This window comes from Amaranthus tricolor, chromosome 3 (assembly GCF_026212465.1).
Source record: "Amaranthus tricolor cultivar Red isolate AtriRed21 chromosome 3, ASM2621246v1, whole genome shotgun sequence".
Taxonomy (NCBI): domain Eukaryota; kingdom Viridiplantae; phylum Streptophyta; class Magnoliopsida; order Caryophyllales; family Amaranthaceae; genus Amaranthus; species Amaranthus tricolor.
In genome coordinates this window covers 25,010,416-25,035,814 of record NC_080049.1, presented here as the reverse complement: position 1 = coordinate 25,035,814, position 25,399 = coordinate 25,010,416, and the positions used below count along the sequence as shown (strand labels likewise).

The 25,399-nt window shown below is 26.5% G+C and overlaps 1 protein-coding gene across 1 annotated transcript; it reads left to right on the top strand.

The window, feature by feature from the left end:
- The first annotated feature begins 3,759 nt into the window (after positions 1-3,759).
- LOC130807928 (3-epi-6-deoxocathasterone 23-monooxygenase CYP90C1) lies at positions 3,760-24,940 on the top strand. The gene is made up of 9 exons (XM_057673332.1): positions 3,760-4,166; positions 14,625-14,949; positions 15,999-16,148; positions 17,865-18,128; positions 21,419-21,508; positions 22,031-22,109; positions 22,367-22,473; positions 23,121-23,248; positions 23,950-24,940. The coding sequence occupies exons 1-9, from the start codon at positions 3,817-3,819 to the stop codon at positions 24,053-24,055; spliced, it is 1,599 nt and encodes a 532-aa protein (XP_057529315.1). The 5' UTR covers positions 3,760-3,816; the 3' UTR covers positions 24,056-24,940.
- Positions 24,941-25,399: the final 459 nt, after the last annotated feature.

The window sequence follows — 25,399 nt, the reverse complement described above, 5'->3', positions numbered from 1 at the left end:
CAAAGGAAATATATCAATTGATTGTCGAGATAATATGTTGTAAGGTGAGTTGAGTAAACATAAATGTTTCGCTTTTTTGTTTGGACAATTGGCTATGGATTGCTTTGATGAAAAAGATAGTATTGGAAATAATGTTGTATGAGGAGCATTGCCTAAGAAATTCCTCTTTAGAGTCGAACTTTAAAGATGCAATTGGTGCTTCACTTAGTTTTTGGTGTAATTTAGAATGACATTTAGTTTTGCAGTGAAGAAGCTAACATCACATAAATTCAAAGAGTTGCTAAGTTAAAGAGTGTTCGAACAACCTAACCTTCCAATCAACAAACAAAAGATCAGACCCTTACTGCACGAACGAGCGACCTTAGGCGCTTGAACGAACAGCTCTGGGTTGCCTCATTTCACACATTATGTTCAAGGCTCTTCACATGTTGCTGCTCACTTGTTTTGACTATATTTATTCTCTTTAAGTATTCATTGTAATTAAGCCAAGCCAAGAATAGGCTTGTGCTTCGTGTATCCCTTTATCTATCAAACGTTCTTACTTGTAAGTCTATCTCCAAGTCTCCATATTTCTGATGTCCCTCAAACATGCTAATTCCATATATAGATGTAATTTGTTTATGTATTTGATTATAACAATACGAATTAATAGCAAATAATATTTTAAACCAAATTGTTGGGATGAGTTATCCCACATTGATAAATTGAAAATGGTGTGCACGCTTTATAAGCTATTAGAGACCTTCTTCCCATTGCCATATGGTTTTGGGATGGTATATGTCTCCTTGGCTTATGAAGTGTGTGCACTTGTGTCCCCCGTTAATATGCTGGCATTCACAATAAGTCCAGCCTAATTTAACACAAATAATTATAACAATAAAAAACTCAAAATCACCAACTTTATCACCTTTTGATTATCAAAAGTAATCGTTTCATTAGTAGTCACATTTTCATGAAAATTCAACATTAGCATTTTCAACAAAAACTTGTTCTTTTATAACAATTTTATCAAGTGATCCCTCTTTGAGATTGAATTAACTATTCTAACCAGAATAATTCTAAATTGTAATAGAAAGCTGCATTTAACAAAATACCAAATTTTTAAAAATACCATAAAATTATTGATAAAAAAAAAAAAAAAAAAAAAAAAAAAAAAAACCACATACAATATTTGATTTAAACATAAAATGTATTCCATAAAGAATGCAAAATTAAGGAATTATGTACAAGAGAAAATTAACAAACAATTTGAAATTTATATACAAAGGGATACTCCTTAGTAAAGAAGCCATGAAAATCAGAGAAGACAATGAAGCGTATGTCGATTATTGAGAATCAAATTTTCAGAAATATAAAACTTCGAAAGATCAGAGAAAGATTTTCAGAGGAAGGCAAGAAGAGGCATGTATTTTCAGTAACTGGAGGGTCATATAATACCTTTATTAAAAGATTCGAGATTCTATTTTAACATAAAATCAGTTAGGTAAGGGTATTTTCGTCAAACAAATACTCTTTATGACATATTTGAGAATAATAATTATATTTAAATTATATATTTGAATCAAATTTTATGTTTGACCAATGAAAAAAATTTATTTGGATTTGAGTCAAATCGACTATTATTATAAAACTGGCTAAAGATGAGAATTTGATCGTTTGATAATGACTTTCTAAACTTTGTCATTCTTAAATTTTTCATTAATAATTTCATATTGAAATTTACAATTTGAAATAAAATATTTGTTCTCAAATACAACCTCATTTGTGGATTTTGTATGAAGGTATTTATTTCTAAAATTATGTCTCAAAATGAAAAGATTATAAATGAGAAAAACTTTGAAAATTTTTCAAAGGGAAAAGTAAGAAGAATATAGAAAACAAAAGAAGAAATTAAATACTTACTTCTTCATTTATTGAGTTTTTTTTATTTCTATCTAATTTTTAATCAAATTTCAATAGTAATATGACAAAATAAAAAATATTAGAGAAAAAAATTACATAAAAATGACAATGATTAAATTTCAAATTAAAAAGTACATCAGTCCATTGCAGAATACAGAATAATCATGCAAAAAATATCATCATCATCATCCTACCTAGTATATCCCGCTCTTAGAAAGCTAAGGCCAGGGTCTGGCAAGGGAAGGACGGCGGCAACTCATACCCATAAAGGAGTGCGCGGCCAAAGGAGTCCCCCGACTCGAGAAAGATAAAGAGATGCGAAAAACACAAGCAAGACAACTTAAAAGCCTATAGACAGAAGGACCACTACAAAAGAAAATAAAGAACTAAATAGAAAGGAGACGGTAAGGGCAAGGGGTTGAGGACACTAAGAGGTCAAAGGACGGACATCAATAATCTAAGACGTGGATATGACGTCTCCAACTGCTCCTATCCCTAGTCAGGTCCGCAGAGAGGTTTAACTCCTGCAAGTCTACTCTTATTTGCTCATCCCAAGTTCTCTTTGGTCTACCTCGACTCCTCTTACCATCTACGATAATGCTTTCTACCCTCCTCACAGGGGCGTCGAAAGTCTTCCTTTGCACATGACCAAACCACCTCAATCTATTCTCTCGCATTTTTTTAGATATAAGGGCTACCCCTAGTTTGTCTCTAAACTCTTGGTTCCTGATTCTATCCATCAAAGTGTTCCCACACATCCACCTCAGCATACGCAATTCTGTAACTTTTATTTTATGTTCGAAAATCTTCTTTACAGGCCAACATTCAGTCCCATATAGCAAAGCAGGTCTGATTGCCGGCCGGTAAAATTTTTCTTTTAACTTGCTTGAGAATTTCCTATCACATAACACTGCGGTGGCTTCTCACCACTTAAACCAACCTGCCTGTATACGATATATAAGTCTGAGCCAATCATGCAAAAAACATGATACATAGAAAAAAAATCTTTGTATACCAAGTAATATAAAAAGGACCAATTGAATTTCAAATCAATATTTCCTAAACAGCCGTCAAACCATAAGCTACTTTGCAACACTATTATTTTTATTAAGTATCAATTTAATCAAAAGGAACAGCTAATTGCTAATTAAAACGATACATTGAACACACCCATCTATGATATGTCATTGGCCCTGTAAATAGAAGAATACTCCATTTAATTCACATTAATTGTACAATTTAGTTTTAGCGCACCATTCGATGTACTAATTTAATCCTAAATATTCTCTAATTATGCATAATTAGAAATTATAAAATTTAATATTAATAAAATTTACATTGAGATGAATCAAATAAGATCTTATATAACCATATTTTGACATCTAGATTAGAAATAAAATATAAATTAAGATTGATCGATGAAAAGTATCAAAATAATTAAATGGGATAATTAATGTGAAACAGAAGGAGTATAATAATAATAATAATAATAATAATAATAATAACAATACTCTCTCTTATTCATATTAGTAGTCTCACTTTCTTTTTTACATTTGTCAAGACTATATTTTGATCTTTAATATCACTGATGGTGCATAATTAAATTTATAAAAAATTAATATTAATAATCTTTGTAATTAGACGAACAAAATAAAATTTCACTTAAATATAGTTTTACTTAAGATTAAAATAAAATGCAAATTAAGAGTAATAATTGAATAATAACAAAAAAAATGGGACTAAAAAAAATATAAGAAATACTTCTAATATGGTTAAAAAATGAAATCGTTTAAAATTAAAATATTAAAAAGTAAAAAAAGCTTATAAAAGCATAAAAAAAAAGGAGAATCTACTAAAATTGATGAAAGGATATAGTAAGTATAAATAGAGTACTAGATCCATCAAGTGGGTGCTATGATGAAAGCACAAACACAAACCCACATCAACCAAAAGAGAAGGAGAGAGAAACAGAAAAAAATGGAGAGCTGGTGGGCGGCGGCTATACTGGGTTTTATAATTCTGTTGTTGATGTACATACTTGGACGGTCCAGATTTTATGATCATAAGATGGAAATCATGAAGGAAAATAATGGTGCTGATCATAATGATTATGATGAGAAGATGAAGAAGAAGAAGTCAAAAAGTAGTAGGAGTAGGGTTCCAAAAGGATGTTCAGGTTGGCCTTTTATTGGAGAAACTCTTGATTTCATCGCCTCCTCTTACACTTCTAAGCCTGTCACTTTCATGCACAAACGCAAAGACATGTAAGTTCCTTTTACACTTGAGTTTTCATTAACATTTTTGTGATTAGCTATAAATCATATATTCATATATATAACCTCATATCTATTATCTGGGCGTCTATTTGAAGCACCATGTTTTTTTCTTTTATGAGTATGGGTTGTTGTCTTTCATTCTTCACTATAACTTGTTTATAGTTTCTATGAGCAGAATATATACACTGATAGGATGATTGAATAGATCATTTGTGGGGTTAGTGATATAATTGTTTTTTTTTATGTGGGATAGACAAAGAGAATTTCTATAAACAAGAAGATCAGAGAAGATTTTCTAGAAATTGCTAGATATTGGGGATTAAACTTTTTTGTAGGTAATTAGAATTAAAATTAGGAAAAATTATCAGAAATAATATAATTTTTTTGTTTGTTTTCTTATAATAATATCAACTTTTAATTAATTATAAATAATACCAACATAAGAGTGTTAAAGATCAAATTATAGAACATTATATGAAAACAAAATTAGTGAATTAATTAATAAGTTAAAATTGTATTATTTTAGGAAAAAAAAGCTCTTAAGTTGTGATTCATAGGTATTATTACAAGGAAATTAATAATATGTTGTATTATTCTTTCCTTAAAATTATAGCTTAATTACTAACCCAAGATATTGGAGGAGGAGATAGAATTAATTCTTATCTATATACGACTCTAAGAGGATAAATGAGAACTTTTCAACTATTAAACTAATCCATGATATATTTACATGTAATGAAAAATACTCTCCTTTATTGATATCTTCAAAATATCTTGGTGTATTATGATTACTTACCTTACACATTAAATACGATTTTTAACTAATTTTTTCCTATTTAATTAATTTTGAATTATCATAATTCATAGGTTATTTAAAATACGATTTTTTATTTTTTTTTTATTAAAAGTTAGTCTAAGAAAAGAGGAAGGAGGAGAATGGTGGATGAGAATCGAATTTATAATTTTACATCGAAACAATGATATTTATTTCGACTAAGCTAAAATCCGATTAATAGACAATAAATTACTTTGATAAGTTATTAAAGTATTTTCTTCGTTTTAAAATACTTGTAATTTTTGACAATACTTGTAATTTTTGACTTTTCATGCAGTTCAATATATTATTTTAATTTTTAATACTTCCTTCAATTCACTATTAATGTCTCCTTAACTTTATGCATTTTATCCAAATGCATTTATTCAATCTTTAATATCTCTAATTGTGCATGATTAAAATAATTAAAAATTATAGAAAGTTGATATAAATAATCCTTCCATTGAGACGAATCAAACAAAATCTCACATGACTATATTTTAACTTATAAATTAATAATAAAATACAAATTAAGGGTAATAGATAAATAGTGTCCAAAAAGCAAATGAAACGTTATTGCTGAATTATACGAAGTATCTTTAATTATGTATAATTAAAAATTCTACAAAATTGATATTAATAATCTTTGTATTGAGATGAATCAAACAAAATTCACTAGACTATATTTTAACTTATAAGTTATAAATTAAAAATTAGTTACAAATTAAAAATAATGAATGAATAGTCAAATATTTTTTATTGTAAAAGTAATTTGAAATGAAGAAAGTATATAGTAATACTATACGTTTTTCATTACTTATACAAGATTAAAGATTTAAAAGGTACATGTGAGATTTAAAAGGAGGTACTTTTTTGTTTTTTCCAATTGGGAAAAAATATAAAATTGTCAATATTTTGAAAAAACACTGCAATTCATAAATTATGGAATCCTTTAACCATACGTGTATCCCGTTTTTCCTTTTAATCATGTTAATTTGGTGTAATTTTCTAATAATTATATATATATATACTTCATTGATTACGAAAGAGGTACATTATATACTTCTTTTGTGTTTTTTGTTCACCTTGTTTTTTCACAATTTTCAAAACATATGTTTGAGCCTTGATATTTACAATTACACATAAAAAAATCAAATAAATTATAAATTAAAAAGTAAAAACTATATATAAATCTAGCAAAGATGTCAAATAAATGTGTTATAATTTCCTATTAAAAAAAAATAAAAAGTGTATTTTTAAAAATTAATGATTAAGTTGAATGTAAAAAATCTCATAATTTAAATAAGGTGATGGAAGATATGAATGATATTTACTTCATCATATTAACATCAAATAACACTAAAAATGATACAAGACTTTATATAAAAGCACTTATATCTTCATTTATAGAAGGGTTGTAGATGAAAGCGCTGTAGGGATTTAACATAGTACAAATTAAAATGGTTTGTTTAGGTACAACAGATCCATTTTAGAGAGTTGATTGCGCATAAATATTAATTCGATGAGTTGTTCTTGTAGGAGATCGTCTCTCTGTTAAATAATCTCAAATTAACAAGGAGTTTATATTCTTGCAATATGTATGAGATGAGTTACTAATTCATGAATGAGGCGCGTCTCTCAGTGAAATCGTCTCATTTAATAGTTTGTGGAATCCAATAAAGTTTTATCCAAAAACCAATTGATACGTAATAGTGGGTTATCAATCAAACTCATATGTTAATTAAAATCTGTCTACTTATCGAATTTGAAATAACACGTGAGTTATTAATATTTGATTCAACTTATATCCAAATTTTTTTTAATGCTCCATTTGTAATTATATAGCTAGTTTTCATTATTATATCTGGGATGATAACTCTGACTCTATCTATAATACAAAAATGGAGTGGAGTGGAGCAAAAAAAATATTTATTTGTTTATGATTAAGATGGGGGAGCAGCAAATTAGCATCCCATTTTCTAAAACAGTAAGGGTTTTGAACATATTCCACCAAGTGCGGGGTTTTTCTGATCAAACCCTTCTTTGATGGGCCATCTGATTTGTCTAGTTCTCTAAGTTTATGTATGTGTGACATTTTTTTCAAGAACCACACCTTTTTTATTTTCTTTTAATTCTATTGAACTAAAATTATTTTTACTGATTTTTATTTTTTTATTATTAATTATTACTAAATTCATCTTATTTTTATGAACATAAATTTTAGTTTTTGTTTGTTAATATTAGTAATGCAATTTCAAAATATAAATTTTATATTCCTCATAAATGGGAAATTAATTCGTATTTACCTAGTATATGAATATATGATATAATTTTTTTGGCTAAACTTTTAAAATCAAGTTATTCTATTATATTAGACAAAAAAACTTTTTAAGCCATAGTTGTAAATTAAAACATTGACTCAATTAATAACAATTAAAAGACAACCTCAATAATTAACGTTAATTTTAAATTTAACCATATTAAAAAAAATGACACCAAAAAAGTAAATTGAAAACTAATTTCAAATTAGAGAAATTTTTTAAAAAATTTACATAAAAAATTCTGAATAATAAAAGAAATTTTAATTTTTTTATATATTTTTTATCCTTTTTTTTTTAAATAAAACTTGTTATAGCAATTCATCCGATTATCGGGTTTACTCTAAGAAAATACCCTTAAAATTGAAATTATTGATGGTTAATCAATAGGTGGGATTATAATAGGAAAAATAAAAAATAAATTGGATTATTAGTAAAAAATTTTCTAAGAAAAGTGGTGAGACTAGAAATGATGATGAACATTACAGCTTAGAAACACATGTTAAGCACAGAGAAGTAATGAAGACTTAGCGATACTTTATGAATGGGCACACCTTTTACCCATGATTCTTTAATACCAACATCAACTCACCAAATAATTAAAACATATTTCCATCTACCAATAAAAAGCTTGTCATCACCCTTTGAAAATGAAAGCTAAGCTAAACATGAAAAAAATAGTTGATTTGATAGGTAAATTATTAATTATTAACAAACAAATAAAATATTCCTCCATTTCATATTAGTTGTAACATTATGAAAAATGACACTATTTATTCATCACTCATAATTTGTCATTAGTTTTTTAATCTAAAAGTTAAAACATAGTCAATCGAGATCTTGTTTGATTTTTTTCATTGCGAAGATTATTAATATCAAATTTTTATAATTTTTTATTATGTGTAATTAGAAATATTAAGGATTAAATTAGTGCATTAGACTGCGTAAAAAAGTAAATGTTGCAAATAAATTGAAACGAAGAAAGTATATTGTTATTTGTGTGTTGGATCTAATAATACATTAATTTTGCATAATTTAAGTAAAAAAAAACTTAAATTTATATATTGTAAATGATGAACTTTCTTGTTGCATATGACAATGCCGTTTGATTGTCTATTTTCTAATTAGTGATATGATGATTATTCTCTCTAATTTTTGATATTAAAAATATAATATCAGAAGGTGAAAAAAACCTATAGTTTAAAAAGTGGCCTTTCTACAGAGATTTACAGAAGGCAACTAGGCAATTTAGGTAGTTGATTTAAATAGAAGTCGGCGAATCCAAAACGAATTTAATTTTATGTTATTTTTGTTATAATCATGGTAATAATGACATTAGAACAACACAATAATATAGAATAATATTGTTTTCAGTTAGAGTAAGTATTATTTTTTCGAGTTAAGGTTTTGGATTCGATTCTCACTTAGTTTTTTATATTAAAAATCTTGCATTTGAACATCATCGACATTTCAACCTGAGAGAATGAAAGGAGAGGAAAGGTGAATAAAAGTTAACGTGTTTTTCTTTCAAATTTATATAAAATTATAAATTTTTTTATTAAAATTATAAACATCGAGAGGAATCCAACAACATTTTTTATATGGATAAATATATTTTAACTCATATATATCCATAAAAATCTCCTATCACACAATACCCGACGATGCTGCTCTCCAATTAAGCCACCCAATTTGAATTAGTTGCATTAGATCTTTAATAATCCCGTCATCTTCGATTGGTCGTCCTAGGTTCTCCCATTTTCCCCCTCTACCAAAATTGCATCTTCATAGGTATTCTTTTCTAGAGCGACCCTTTCCTTTTAAAGTCACCCTCCGATTCTTAGTCTCGCATTGACTTCTTCACCCGCTTTCGTTACAAGCACAATATCGTCTTTGAATATCATGTAGTAAGGAACATTGTCACAAATAAATAAAGACGTACAACTCATTAGTTATCATAACAAATAAGAAAGGGCTTATTGTTGATCTCTAATGCAAATTCACTTATACTGAAAAGGCTCGGTTACCCCTGCAAATGATTGAATGCTAATTAACTTCATACCTTAATAGGAATATTTTTTGGGACGACGACCTTGGCTCTATCTATCTGAGGCTTCTTTAACTTCTTTTATTAGTAATCATCTCTTTGCAAAAACAATATTCATGACGACCCTGTTAGTTGGAAGTTTCAGTTGTCATCTTCTCTAGACCCCAAGTTTAATTAAACAGTTGACAAAGATATTCTCGCCATCTCTATCTTAATATTCTCATGCTTCAACAAACTTGATCGTCTTCATTCTTGTAGTACTTAACTGTCGTAATGTCCCGCATCTTTCTATAACAGTCCTCATCCGTGCAATCCATAAGATCCTTAAAACTTTTATGTTTAACCTTTGTATTGAGCAATTAATTAAGATGCGGGGTAACATTAAAGAAGGGGTAGAAAAGGCAAAAGAGACAAGAAGGGAGAGGATTATGTAGGAGAAATTGATTGCTGTAAACACTATTAAATTGTCTTCACTATTAATTTACTCTTACAGTCCTGTCCTACCTCATAACGCTAATCAACAGTTGTCTACATGCTATTTTCCACCCCTTTTCATTTTTGAGGAAGGGTAAAATTTGGTTTTAGAAGGCACAAATTATTACTTTATCCGTTTCACTAAACTTGCTATATTTGACTTTTTACATAATTTAATGGGTTATTTTGATCATTTATATATTGAACTATATATACATTTAAAAATTATAAAAAGTTAATATTATGAAAGTATATTATTAGACGATTCAAACTAGATCCACTTGACTATTTTTTTACTAACGTTAATCACAATATATAAAATAAGCTTAAACAATAAATAGTGTTAATAATCGTTATATAGCAAGTATTTTAAATCGGAGGAACGAGTTAGTATCACATTTGTAGCCTCTATATAAGGTAGCATGTAGGTGACTGCTGAAGGATCATACTAGCATTAGCATAGTATAGCTAGTATGGTAGCACTCAACAACTAGTCAGTGGTTGCAGTACTTCTATGAATGAAACCAAATAGCTAGTTCCAAGTAATTGTGACGTGTTATATAGAAAAATATTACTATTAATTACAAATATTTAATTTAATATTGTGAAGGAAATTAATTAATAACATTATTCAAATATTTGTTCTCATATCAAGCAATGATGCAATTTAATGCATAAACTTTTTCCCTACACTTGTAAGAACCACTTCATGTTAATTGCAATGGCATATTTAAGCAAAAATAATACACTTTTGGACCAAAAATAAACATTGAGACATCACCATGGTAGGCATTCAAAGCTAACTAATACAATTATGTGTCTAAAATGTAACATATTCTGATTAAAATAAAATTTGAGATTTTAGTTATCTTAATAATAAAAAAATAATTAACATGCAAATAAACTATTTAAAATTAGAAATTTTTTTTTCAAAAAGTAGCAAATATTATACAAAAGAGCTCTAATTTTCACTCTCTTTCCTATAAATGGCGATGACACTTGGGCCGTAGCCAAGCCGTCGCCCCATTATCTTGATTTTGGCGACACTCTAGGGTTTAATTTTCATTTAGCATCAACCAAATGACATCCGCTCTTGGGGCCGTCGTCAGGCCACTCTTGGCCAATTTAGCAATCAAATGGCAATGGTAATCATAAGTGTCATCACCTTTTTATTATTTATTTGTGTGTATGACTTATTATGTTTTAGTTATATCTTGATATAAATTACTAATTTTAGGAGTAATTATTTTTAAGTGACAATCAATAATATCAAACTTTATTTTACTATATTATAAATTAGAAATAAATAAAAGTTTGTATGTATTCTATAACAAAATCAAAATGTGGGAGTTTTTACAATTTTTTTTACTACTCCAAGTAGTAGTTGATAAATGAAGTACTTTCATTTTGTGTTTAAAAAATGAATAATTTATGTGACAAGGAGACACGTTTGTATGAAATGCAAAAGCTTTCCCCCTGGACAACGGTATTCAATCTGGAAGAGACCTTTTTGTCTCTTTTCTTCCATCAATGTAGAATTTATTTTTTTTTTTTTATTTTTCTTCAGTAATAATTCATGACATTGTTAGGATTGTGTAGCAGGAATAATATATTTGATTGACTAGTCAGTAGTCGTTTGAATGGATTTGTGGAGATGCAGATTAGAAAACAAAACACAATGAAACAAAAGGAAAAAGAAAGCTCACTAAAAATTATAATAAAGTAGTGAATCTTTTAAAAAACATGTTAAAAAATAAATAATACAATTTTTAGACTGTTAGGGAAAATATCAAAATATAACTCCCACAGCAATACCGCCAAGTGAAATTAATATATATATATATATATATATATATATATATATATATATATATATATATATATATATATATATATATATATATATATATAGGGAAGAGATCCAATAAGATGGGGTTAAAAATAAGAAGAGTAGGAAGGACTCTACACCCTTGATTTCACTAAAATAAAAAAAATATATGGTCACGATTAAACTAAAAACTCATAATTATGAAAGTAACTATGTTACACAGAAAGGTAACTATAAAATAATTTTTAAAATGTTTATAACATAGTATTCTTTTTTGTATATATAGTAACCAAACAAAATCAAACAAAAATCCTTCTCACCCTTCTCATTTTAAAATCCTTATTATTTGATATTACATGTATATATATATTTCATCCGACGATATGTTTTTACGAGTAAAAATAGATTTTTTATGTGTGAATTGACAATTTTAATTTCAAATGTATCACTATGTTAAATAGCAATATATTAAAACATATCGTTGAATAGTGAGAGTATGTGTTTAAAATTCCCTTTTTGTACTTTTTTAAGAAATTATATTGACCCACTTTAAAGTCAATTTTTATTGGATTAACCTTATGTTAATTTTAAGTTTAAACTTGTAGGTAGGTAATTAGTTAAGAACTTAGTTTTAAGAAATTAATTATTAATATTAATAAAGTACATCCTCGTAACATCGTTCCATTAGAATTACTTGCTACTGATAGAACGAGAGAAGTATAATAAAAAGGGAGTTATTAAATTTCGCCATCCCTTTTCATTTTATGGCCACCCCTTCCAAATGAAATTATGAATTTGCCCCTGATTATTATTGTTGTTATTATTGTTATTATTATTACTTTTATTATTATTAATTTTATTTATATTCTTTTTGAAGAATATAAAAAAGTTAATTATTATTATTATTGATATTATTATTATTATTATTATTATTATTATTATAAATAAGAAATTTGTAGAGAGTGGTAAAGTTGTAATTTTTTAAAAATTAGAGGCAAATTCGTAATTTTATTTGAAGACGGGTCACGATAAAATAAAAAGGATGACGAAGTTTAAGGATTGGGTAATAAAAATTGAGATGACATTATCAACAAAGGTGAATGGAAAAGGCTGTTGAGTACAGTAAATAGACTCAAAGAAGTGGAAGCTCCTGCGAATATCAACATAAATTGTTTCCGATACTCACAGTTAATAGACTCATAGTATACGTACTCACATTTGAGCTTCCCCGAAAATGACCCATTTCTATTCCCATGATCCAATTCCCATTCCCATTCCCATTTCCTGTTGTCCTGTGTCATAGCCTCATTCTTTCATCATCCAGTGTTCGCCTTTTTATGGCACTCAAATAATTCATCTTTGCCGCTTCCTCTCTCCAAAATAATTACTCTTATTTTGTTCTCAATCTATGGTCATAATTTTTATTTTTTAAATTTTCATTTATATATATACAATTTATCCTCTTAATTTTTCCAATTTTCATATAATATACTGTTTTCATTCCTTTCATTTAGCACTTATTATGTTTTGGTGGAAAATAGTAAAAAGTGTAATAAAATTGGAGAATAAGAAAAAAAAAATATATAGATATAAAAATAAGGAGTTAAGATAAAGGTGGAATATGTACATAAATTAGATGAAAAGAAAGAAAATAAAATCATAATTAAAAAAAATGCAAATTCAATTTGACCGACTAATTAGATAAAAATAATGCAAATTGATAGACAGCACGAGAAAACCTTTTATTACTCGGTTATTTTCTTTCTAATTGCAAAATTACTGTAAATAATACAATTTTTTGTTAATTTTCCTACAATAATACAAACTATTGATTAATCATGAATAATATCAAATTAAAGGGTGTTTTTCTAGAAAATCTCTAATATATTTAAAATCAAATTATAGATGATTATTAGACAAAAAAATTATTAATTTAGTTAATAATCTAATGTTGGTATTATTTTAGGAAAATATCCTAAGTTGGTATTATTTATAATTAATCAATAATTAATCTTAATATAAGAAAATTAAGAAAATATTATATTAATTAAATACGTCTTTGGAAATCATTAAATCAATCAATCATACTTCTTTCTCACTCTTCTCTGTATTGTTAGGTTGCTTCTGTACGTGGCATACTCCATGCATCGTGTACTACTTTTTGCCTTTTGTTATTATAAATATTCAAATCATTATCAACACTCAAAGAAAAGACGCTAATTAATCTTTATAAATACACACAAAATATTTTTTGGTAAAATTTTTGTTGGAAAGGAAAACTAAGTAAAAAATATGATAAAAGTAAGTAAATGATAGAAATAAGTGATTAAGATAAAAAAATATGATAAATTTGCGAATGAGATTTAAAGGAAAAAAGTGAATAGTTTTATTTTTGATGTGAAATTTCCATTTTCAACTTATCTATAGTTTGTTCATTTACTTTCTTTGTGAGAGACTTTTTTTTATTGAAGTTTGAATTTTGTTAATTTTTAAATATAAGTTTAAATATGTATTGAATTTACCAACTAAATACCACTTCTATTATTTATCTTAATTTTTGATCAATAAAAATAAGTTGCGTTATCAGTCAAAATAATTTTGATCAACAAAGTTTACTTTACCTAAATATAATATTATTGTTAAAAAATCATTATATATATGCAATAGCTCATTTCAATTCAATAAACAAAAGCTTTTACATGTAAAAAATGTTAGTTTAAAATGAGAAGGATAAGAAGCATTATAGAAGTCACTATTTTACACAGAACATATACTATGTTATAAATCTGAAGAGTATTTTTAATTTATAACTTAATATCCTTTTTTGCATATATAATGACTAATAAAAAATTTATTTTATCTTTCTTATTTTAAAATCTTTCTTATTTAATGCTACATAAATTTATATAGATGAGTAAAATTGTTGATAAAGATGGAATGTGTTTTAATTTGTTGATGTGATTAGGTATGGAAAAGTATTCAGAACACATTTACTAGGCAAAGAAGTAATAGTATCAACTGATCCAGAAATAAACAAGGTGGTGTTACAAAATCATGGGACTATTTTCATTCCATCCTATCCAAAATCCATAACTGAATTATTTGGTGCAAACTCTATTCTTAGAATGAATGGAGCTTCTCATAAGAGACTACACGCCTCCATTGGACGATTTTTAAAGTCTCCTGAATTAAAAGCCCAAATTACCACTGATATTCTTCATTCTATTAACTTGTCTTTCCAAAATTGGAAACATGGACATCTTGTTTATATCCAAGATCAAACTAATCAGGTATTTTTTTTAATATTCCTTTTTTTTTTTAAATTACTCACTCTGTTCTCTAATGTTCATCTTATTTAGGACATTTTATGTCAGTTCTCATTAAAAAATTAAACTCGAAGAAATTAAGAAGGAATGATTACTTTTAGAATATTTCATTTTAAAAAACAAACATAAACATGATGTTGTTTTTAATATATATATATATATATATATATATATATATATATATATATATATATATATATATATATATATATATATATATATATATATATATATGTTTTATACTTCTTTCGTTTTTAATGTTTTTCCTGTTTAGAATATTTTACTTTGGAGAGAGAAATTTGATTAGATTTTTAAGACATATATAAATGATAAAATATATCCATGTGAGATCTCGTTACATTCGTCTTAAAGTATACTTTTTTATTATATATTTTTTATGATGCATATGTAAAAATATTAAGACTCAAAATTTACTTTGAAAATTATGCAAAAAATAAACGGGAAAGATATTAGGAAACGAAGGGAGTAATTGTTTATTAAATGTATTTGCAAATATTGATATTTAAATTGTTATTTGAAAATTATGCAAAAGCAAACGTAATATTCCCTCCTATTCATTTTATTTGTCCTATTTACTTTTTGTCACTATCTATGAATCTCTTTTAATTTGTATTTTATTTTTAATCGATAAGTTAAAATATAGTGAAGTAGAGTCTTCTTTTATTCGTCTCAATGCAAGGATTATCAATATGAATTTTTCTTAATTTTTGATTAAGTATAATTAAAGATATTAAGAGTTAAAAGTTACCTCGACAAGTGTGAAAAATTAAATGATACAAGTAAAGTGAATAGGAGGGACTAATATTAATGAATATTAATGAAACGCGGACAATATTATTCTAAAGAAAAAAGTTTTTGGAACTGTTCTTTTAATTTATTCTCAATTGGGTTTTATTTTATTTAGTTTATTTTTATTTAATTTCAAATGTCATTTATCCAACATTTAATACCAATTTTCTGATATCTATTTAATTAGTGGTGGACTTTTTTAGATAACATTTGAGATATTGGTGAAAGTATTAATGGGCATGGAGGCTGGTGAAGAAATGGAGCTTTTCAAGAAAGAATACAAAGAGTTTATCAAAGGCTTGGTTTGTTTACCAATCAAGCTCCCTGGTACACAACTTTACAAATCCTTAAAGGTGAATTAACCAAATAAGAAAATTTAACAATTATAGTAAATTAAAGGGTATATAATTTTATACTTATTAGTGATAACATTAAAAAAATATTTACCATTAAAAAAAAAATGGTCGAATATATATATATATATATAATCTTATTCTTATTAATGATAATACATATAAAAGTTTGTAGTTCATCATTACAATGTTTAACAATTAATTAAAAAGAACTAGAGTTGTACATAACACAAGAGCCCAGCTAGAAGTAATGATGATCAATAAGTTGCCATAATTACATCGTATAGTGTGAATGTGTGATCAATTAATTATGATAGAAAATTCTGCCTTGGACCAAATAATATGAGTATCAAATAACTAAAATCAAATGGTTAATGGGTGTAATTAAAGTATGGAAGATTGACGTATAAGCCTTAGGTACACATTAAATGCAATCGTTCTATCTTTCTAGGGTAGGTTACAAAATAAGAAACTCACCTTTGGAAGAAAACTTGAGTTATTTTAGGGTACTCTATTTACTCCTTATATGTTTTGTTATTATACTTGGCTTATTATACTAAGCTATTTCTTTTTGTTTATCTATTTTTTTTTTTAGAAAAATAGTACAACTTTTTATCAATTCGCTGTAAATAATTTTCACATTTGAATTATTTTTTAATATTTCTATCAATGTCCTTAGTTTTCTGTCAGCATACTAATGGGGTATGCTGATAGTAAATTAAGGACAAAGATCGAATTATTACAAAATAAAAGGTTATACTGCTAGCAAACTAAGGACAAAGGTTGGATTATGAAAAAATAATTCAAAGGTGAGATTATTCACAATGAATGGGTGACAAGTTGGATTATTAATATAATTTTTTCTTCTTATTTTTTCATAATTTTTAAAGTAAATTTTAAAACTTTATATTTCTAAATACGTATCAAGAAATTATTTAAAATAGTTAGTAAAAAATTATATTTTAAAAGGATTCAAATAAGATTTCATATGAATATATTTTATCTATATATCTATCAGAATTTTAATAAAAATTCTCTCTTATAAACTGATAAATTCTAAAATGGACAAAAACAAAACAAAACTTAGAAAATTATTATAATAGTAATTATCATTATTACTCCTTTTCATTATTATTATTATTATTATTATTATTATTATTATTATTATTATTATTATTACTCTCGTTTTTTTTGTTATTGTTCACCCATCTTTGGTTAGGCGTATTAAATTTTTTTTCCAAGCAGATATTACTAGATATGTATGATTTATAAATTTCCATATTTTTTAAACAATAAAAGTGATTAATAATACTTTCACGGTTTTTTTTTCTAGCACCCTATTACATCTTTATACGCAATTAATGCGTTTGTCATATTGTTTATGTTTAGAAAATTATACACAATCTAAAAAAAAATTACTCTTATTATGTTAAAATAAGTAATGAGAAGAATAAAACAAAATCACGCATGATTGCTTTTTTTTTTTTTTTTTTCTCATATAACAGCCGCAATATGCAAAATACGATAGAATGATGAATAGTGTGCAAGTAAAAAAATAGATAATCATTCCTATGAAATTTGCTACAATTACATTTATACTGCAATCGCTTTATATGAGAAATGTAGCAAATTTAATGAATGGATGATTAATATGCAATTACCATTTGATGAAAATAAGTAAAATGAGGCATAAAGATTAATTAAAAATGCATGCAGGCTAAAGAGAGGCTGAAAAAGATGATAAGAAAGATAATAGATGAAAGATTAACGAACAAAGCACATGGAAAGAGCAATGATGCAATAGACGTACTGTTACGTGACATACATGACAGAAGTGAGGTTGATCAATGTCTACCGTTGGATGTCATTGCCGGAAATATTATTGAGATGATGGTCCCTGGTGAGGACTCTGTGCCAATGGTCATGACCCTAGCTGTCAAATACCTAAGTGACAACCCTGTGGCTTTAAAACAACTTGTGGTAAGTCTTTCATTAACTCATTTCCTAATACTATTAAGATGTATCGTTTGGTTGTCGGTAATAAATGATGGGGATAATGAATAAAAATTTAGCGGATTTTGGATTGAATATATATTGACAAGTTTAATGGTTTATTATACATTAATTATTTCATCATTTTTTCGCAATAAAATAAAATGGATATTGATATCCAATCTTTTGCTCTTCGCTGTGAATAATGCCACATTTAAATAATTTTTTAATAATCTAACATTTGCTCTTAGTTCGCTGTGAATAATCCAACCATTGTCTTAGTTTGTTGACAGTATATGCTATTTTTACCTATTATTAGTAATATGGAATATTGTGAGAAAATGTTAGATTATTAGAAAACAATCCAAAGGTGGGATTATTAACGGATGCGTGAAAAGTTGAATTATTAATGTCAATTTTTCCTGAAGCTTATTACAATGCATTTTCATAAGGATATGTGTTATTAATTGTTAATAGAAATTTGCGAACAAAAAAACTTAGTTTTATGATCATAGTTTGATTAGTATGAAAATAACATAATACATTTATTGAAAATCTACTGTATAAATTATTTTCATTACCACCTTTTAGAACCAAAAAGAGACATTACTTCATCAACTCATTATTACTCTATCTTGCTAGTAATTTCATGAAATTGTTTTATTTGATGAGAACCAGGGAATTATATTTTGATTTAGGTTAGGCTGATTAGTTGCTTAAACAACTTGAAAAAGTATTAAATTGAAAAGATAATATGCGAATATGTGAGGATGAAAGTGATGAATAATGAATATATAAGTTGGATTGGGGTGAAAATAGATTGGGAATAAAGATCACAAAAGATTAGAGACACAATTTGGATTAGACTTAACGCATTAGACTTTATTAATTTCATCATTCCATTGTGTCGCTCTTTAATTTGGACCTTATTTTGGACTAATATAGACTTTATCTACACTTGACCTAATTATGTATTCTAATTTCAATCAAAATTTTTATTTGTTAACTTCATTGTAGACATGATTCTTAATCAAAACAAAATTACTATTAAGTCGGTTATAACTACCTCTTGAAAAATAGATTAATCAATACACCAATCACATCTTTCTTTGAGCAATTTATTTTCTCGTTTGAGCACACAAAAATATTTCAGATCGCATCAGGCCTTCTCCGTACATATGCTTGATTGAGCATATGCTTACTTGTTCGACCAAATGGCCTCGATCTCGCAACTCATTGCTTTGTTCTTATCCTTTAGCTCATTCAAGAAACTTCCTAGCTTACTCGAGCAAACCTCTTTCAAACCTTTAAATATTTTTTTTATAGTTTACGCGCATTTGACTCAAACTAAAGCACATGTAGCAATATGAAATATGTGATAAAAAGTCGGTAAATATTTCATTGTTTTATTTTAAATCTTATTTGGTATAATGTGGCGTTGTTCACAAGGAGATATAACACGGTAATCATTTTAGTAATTTATTTTTTGGCCCTTCACTTATCTGGATAAAACCAATTATAGGAAGATATAATTTGATAAAAATAATTATTTTTAATTTTCGCTATTTATTAAAGAAAAAAAATAAATCAACAAATAAAAATTAATAAAAAGCTAAATTTGTTAGTGTTTTACCTAAAATTAGATTTTCTGCTAAATAAAAATTCATTTGTGAAATTTTTTTTTTTTTGACTTTTAAATGAGTGAGAGGCCAATCAAAAAGCTATTAAAGGCATTATGATTGTTAGAAAGTGAAGTAAAAAGGTATCGTTGGGTTAAGCAAGAGAAGTAAATGATAAAGGCAATGAGCCGTCGTGATCAAGTTTAAATACTGCATATTGCATGGGCAGTGAACCCTAACCGTCCACGTCTAAAGCTCTTATACCTATAAACCTAGCTGCCTACCTATATTTGACTTTATTTATACACTTCTCTAAGTTGTTAGTTACTTTTTAAATTGCCCTTTTCCATTAACACATGAGAATTTCTCTACATGACATTTCACTTTTTATTCTTTCTTTTCTTATGAAACAATACAAACTCAACTACTTTCCCATTGTGTCCCAATAACTCCAACAAAATGAATTATTATAATCTTTCCACCAAATTGAATAAATGCAAATAAGTTATAGGAGAAGTGCATTAATTTTGATGTTAAGTTATTGTTGAAAATTTATTGATATTTCTTTTTTTCATAGGTAACTAACTAAGCTTTTGATATATTATTCCTTTTGTTCTATTTGTTGTTTTCATAAGAAATATTTGCAGAAATTAAAAAAGTTGAATTTTGATATACTACTACTCCTTTTGTGCTATTTTATAGAATAATAAAGTTAATAATGGTGAAAAAGTAAAGGTTCTAAGCATCAAAAGTTAAAAGAATACATTATAAAATAAAGTTAGTCAAAAAATATGAGACCATAAATATTAAAAATGTTAAAATAAAATTAGGGGAACCATGTGAGAACCATAAATATTATAAATCTTAAGTTATTGAAAAATATATTAATGATATTTACAGCCCTGAGGGCTGTAAAAAAAATTAACAAAATCTCTTTATCATTAATGATTTTAAATTTTCAAGAGAATTTAATCTAGAAATTGAATAACAATTAATATTTTATATAATAACTTTAACTTTCCAAGAAAGAATAAATGTTAAAATAATTAAATATAAATAAATGTTTATGTTTTCAAAGCAAATTATATAAATTAAATATAAAATTCTTTCTTATATACAACTCTTAGGGTCGTATATATCATTTTCCGTAAAATAATACAATTCATTTTAATACAAATTTTTAGATGAATCATAGAAGTATATATTTGTTAGATTATATTAAATATTTTAAAGCTTCAACCATTATCTTAAATTGATTTGGTTCCTTGACAATATTATACGAATGTCTATCTAATTTAGTTACAACTGGAATAACATTTATTAGGTACTCTCTTCGTTCTTTTGTGTTCTTATTTACTTTTTGGACAATATTCTATGCAAATTTTTGAGTCTTGATATCCCTAAATATGCATCATAAAAATATATAATAAAAAAAGTATACATTAAGACAAATTTAACGAGATTTCAAATGAATATACTATATCTTCTATATATGTTTCATAAACGTTAATTTTAAAGTGGAATATTTTAAATAAGAAAAACATTAAAAAAAAAAGGGAGTATTATTTGGCATTTTATGGGCATTTTTTTAATTTCTAGTTTAAATTCAATGCAATCCTGGAATCTCTTACATGTAGTATATTGTATGGGATGGTATAGGATGAAAACATGGATTTGAAGATGCAAAAGGCTGATACTGGAAACTCTTATGATTGGACCGACTACATGTCTTTGACGTTCACCCAAAACGTAAGTTCATTTTTAGTAGTTAAAACTGAATTTATTCTATTTTCAGTATATTCTTCTTATAGAAAATTAACGGGAGTGTTTGACAATTAGCTATTGGTTGTTGGTTGTTGGTTTGTTTGACCAGCTGAAAATGTTGGTTGTTTTTGTTGGCTTTTAAGTTAACTGAAAAAGCTAGCTATTTGTGGAGATATTTAGTAAATTTAAGTATTAGCTGTTAGCTATTTATTAGAGAAAAAGTGAGCCAACAAACTAACTAAGCAGCTTTTTTATTTAGGCTTAAAAGCCAGCTTTTAAGCTACTTTAAAAGTCATTTACCAAACATTATTTTTGACTGTTTGACCAACTAACAAGTCAAAAGCCAAAAACCAACCAAAAAGCTAAATAAAAATTTAAGAACCAAACACCCCAGTATTAAGGTTTGGATTGAGATGAAAAATGACAAATCATAGTCATGAAGGAAGTTGCAAAATTGATTAGTACGGAATTATGATTATTTATTTGTTTGATTTTATGGTGTATTAGGTAATTAGTGAAACTCTAAGACTCGCGAATATCATTAATGCAATTTGGAGACAAGCCACCCAAGACGTTGAAATCAAAGGTGACTATTTCATATGGTTTATTATATCAAAAATTGGAGTAGATTTTGTAATATTCATGTTTTTCTTTTCATTCTTTTATTAACGTGCATTTGTTTTATTAACGTGCATTTTTGAAAGCAAATTTATATCTTTATATTTATAAATATGTTTTATAAACTTTTAAGTATTTCTATAAATTGAGATTATAAATATATTTTAACAAATAAATACTTATTTATAAATGCATATGAACAAATGTTTATTGTAAAATTTGCAGGTTATTTGATACCCAAAGGATGGTGTGTACTTGCATCCTTAACATCAATTCACATGGATGAACAAAATTATGACAACCCTTATCAATTTAATCCTTGGAGATGGGAGGTAACAATATACATGCATTGTCATTATCATTAATCATTACCAACCAAACATTATTATATTACTATCAATTATGATCGTCGTTATCTTAATTAAGTTCCAAGTACCTATCTGAGAATCGTTTTAATTGGAACAAGTATCACCTTTCTTAGATAAGGTCCATGACCTGATTTTCACATAACACTACAACAAAATTAACTTTTTGCGATATAGGATTTAGTGGCATTAAAACATATCACTGATTCATATTTTTTGTGTAATGATTTTTGGTTTTTATTTTAAGTTTCACAATTAAGTGATTTTGTGATTATTTGACCTTTAGTGACATATGTAATAGTTACCATAGTCTAATAAATGTCATTAATTCACTATATATATTTTCTATGTCGCGAAAAGTTTTAGTATGACTTTTTATTATGCTGTTAAAGGATCTGATAAATGTCAATAATTTACTATATATATACTATTAGAAATTTAAAATAGTGACATTTAAATTAAATGTCACTAAATATATCATACTATAAGTAACTTATATTGTAGTGCAACCCCTTCCCTTTCTCTCGGTCTACCTCATAATAAAAAAAAATACCTAACTATAAATTTATATTTTTGCCATACTATTACATTGCTTATAAAATCTTTTGTTACAGAAAAAAGGAATAGTTGCAAGTAGTTTTATGTTTGCACCATTTGGTGGTGGACAGAGATTGTGCCCTGGTCTTGAATTTGCAAGGCTGGAAATCTCAATATTTCTTCATCATCTTGTCACTACTTACAGGTAATTGTTGAATTATCTAGACAATTTAAAACAAAATATAAATTCATTAACATAACATATTAACTACTTTCTTATAATTAAGAAATATATAACATATAATGTTATTATGCATGGTTGGTTTCTTGATATGGTATCATAGATCAATGTAACGGAAAGTCATGTGTGTTCAAATCTTATCAACCCTTCATTTTTTTTAAGAATCAACACTTCATTTTTAGTAGAATATTTAACGCCAGTTTTGATATTGATTTATATTTTAGTATAATCTATATGACTCTTGTGTGAGGAAGCGTGATAAAGTATATAATGTATCATGGGTTTTCAATCACCAATTTAATCTTTTAGTTAAGTTGATTTATTAACATGTATCGAGACATATCCAAAGTTTTTTTTTTATTTTTATACTTCATCTCTTAACCACTTCTTTGTTTGTTTATAAAAGCCCTTTTGACGCCCTAATATGAATATGACCTGTCCATTAAATAGAGCTATAGTAAAGGAATTAAAGAGTTTGTATGATTAAATCATATTGGTAGATAATCAACTATTACTATCTTTTCCTATTAATACTATTATTTTCTCATAATATGTCACCATCAGTAGCAATCTCAAATAAATAAAAAGAATGTTAAATAGGAGTAAAATAATAATATAAAAGTGATTTATTATTGATTAATATGATGTGATATTAAACATGACAGATGGATTGCGGAGAAAGACGAAATAGTATACTTCCCAACTGTGAAGATGAAGAAAAAACTTCCAATCTTAGTCACACCAATATCACTTTCAGATTCATATTCATGATCAATCATTGTGATTATAGTAGTAGTAGGTATACAACATATCATGCATCAGATTGAGCCCACACAACCAAACAAGCTCTATCCTCAATCATATATTTTTTAAGATTGGATCGGATCAGATTAAATCAGATTAGGATGTAACATATCCCACATTTTTGGGCCCATGCATAAAATCTACACTACTAACTCCTTGTATTGCATGCATGTGAGATGGTGTCTACTAGTATCAATCAATTCACACCAACTTCTCATTCATTATTAGAAATCATTTTGGTCTCTTCTACTAGTACTTCCTGATTTTTTTAATTTTAGTACTATTAATTAATTATATTATCGATATATGTTAAATTAGGTTGGATTTATTTTGAATGTCAACATATTGTCAGAAAAACACAAAGTGTATACACTTTGTAAGCCAAGAAGATGCAATCCTAAAACCATATGACGATGGAAAGAAGAACTCCAATAACTTATAAAGTGTTTACACTATTTCTAATTTATCGATGTGGGATAAATCATCCCAACAATATACTTAAAAATCATGATTGACTTAGTCTAACGGTTAAGGATTTTTCTTTTTATTCTTACCATAATATAAGGTTTTGATTCTGGTCAACTAAATATAGATTTATCACCTTTTTCTTACCTAAGGTTTTATAAGAATTCTCTAGCCTATTCCTAAATCTATAGCAATTGAAAATCATGTAACTCTCAGAAGTAATATATAAATATGAGCTTGAAAAGTTCGACTTAAACTCAAATAGATATTGAATTTCCGAAACTCACAACTTGAATGATCATGGCTTGAACTCGACTCAGCTCGCATCATTATCACCTTTGCATGTAGGTTGTGTTTTTATATACTAGCGTGTTTACGAAATATTATCTATGTTTTACTTAATTTATTTATTTTTTTTTAATTTTAGTTCTTTCTAATGAATTTACCTTAATTTTACATTTAATATAATTTTATTATTTTTATTTTCTATATTTTTTTCTCTTACTTTTACATTCACTACTACTTTAATCAAATATATTAAATTTTTAAGTTTTTATGTCTTTTAATAATGTAGCAAACTGACTTATTCGGAGTAGTATATCCAAACGAAAAACTTATGAGTTGAAAATTATTAAGTAGAGTGGAGCCAATGCAATATGCGCGCCCACCACATTAGGTATGATTTACGATATTAGATTTGATGCCAACCCCTCTCAATCTCTTTTGAGAACAAAATACGAAATTTTAAAATTAAAACCTATTTTAACAAAAAAATAACAATCTAAGCGTGGAAGAAAATATTTTCAAAATACGCTTCTCTTTGTCCAAGTTTATTTGTTATTTACT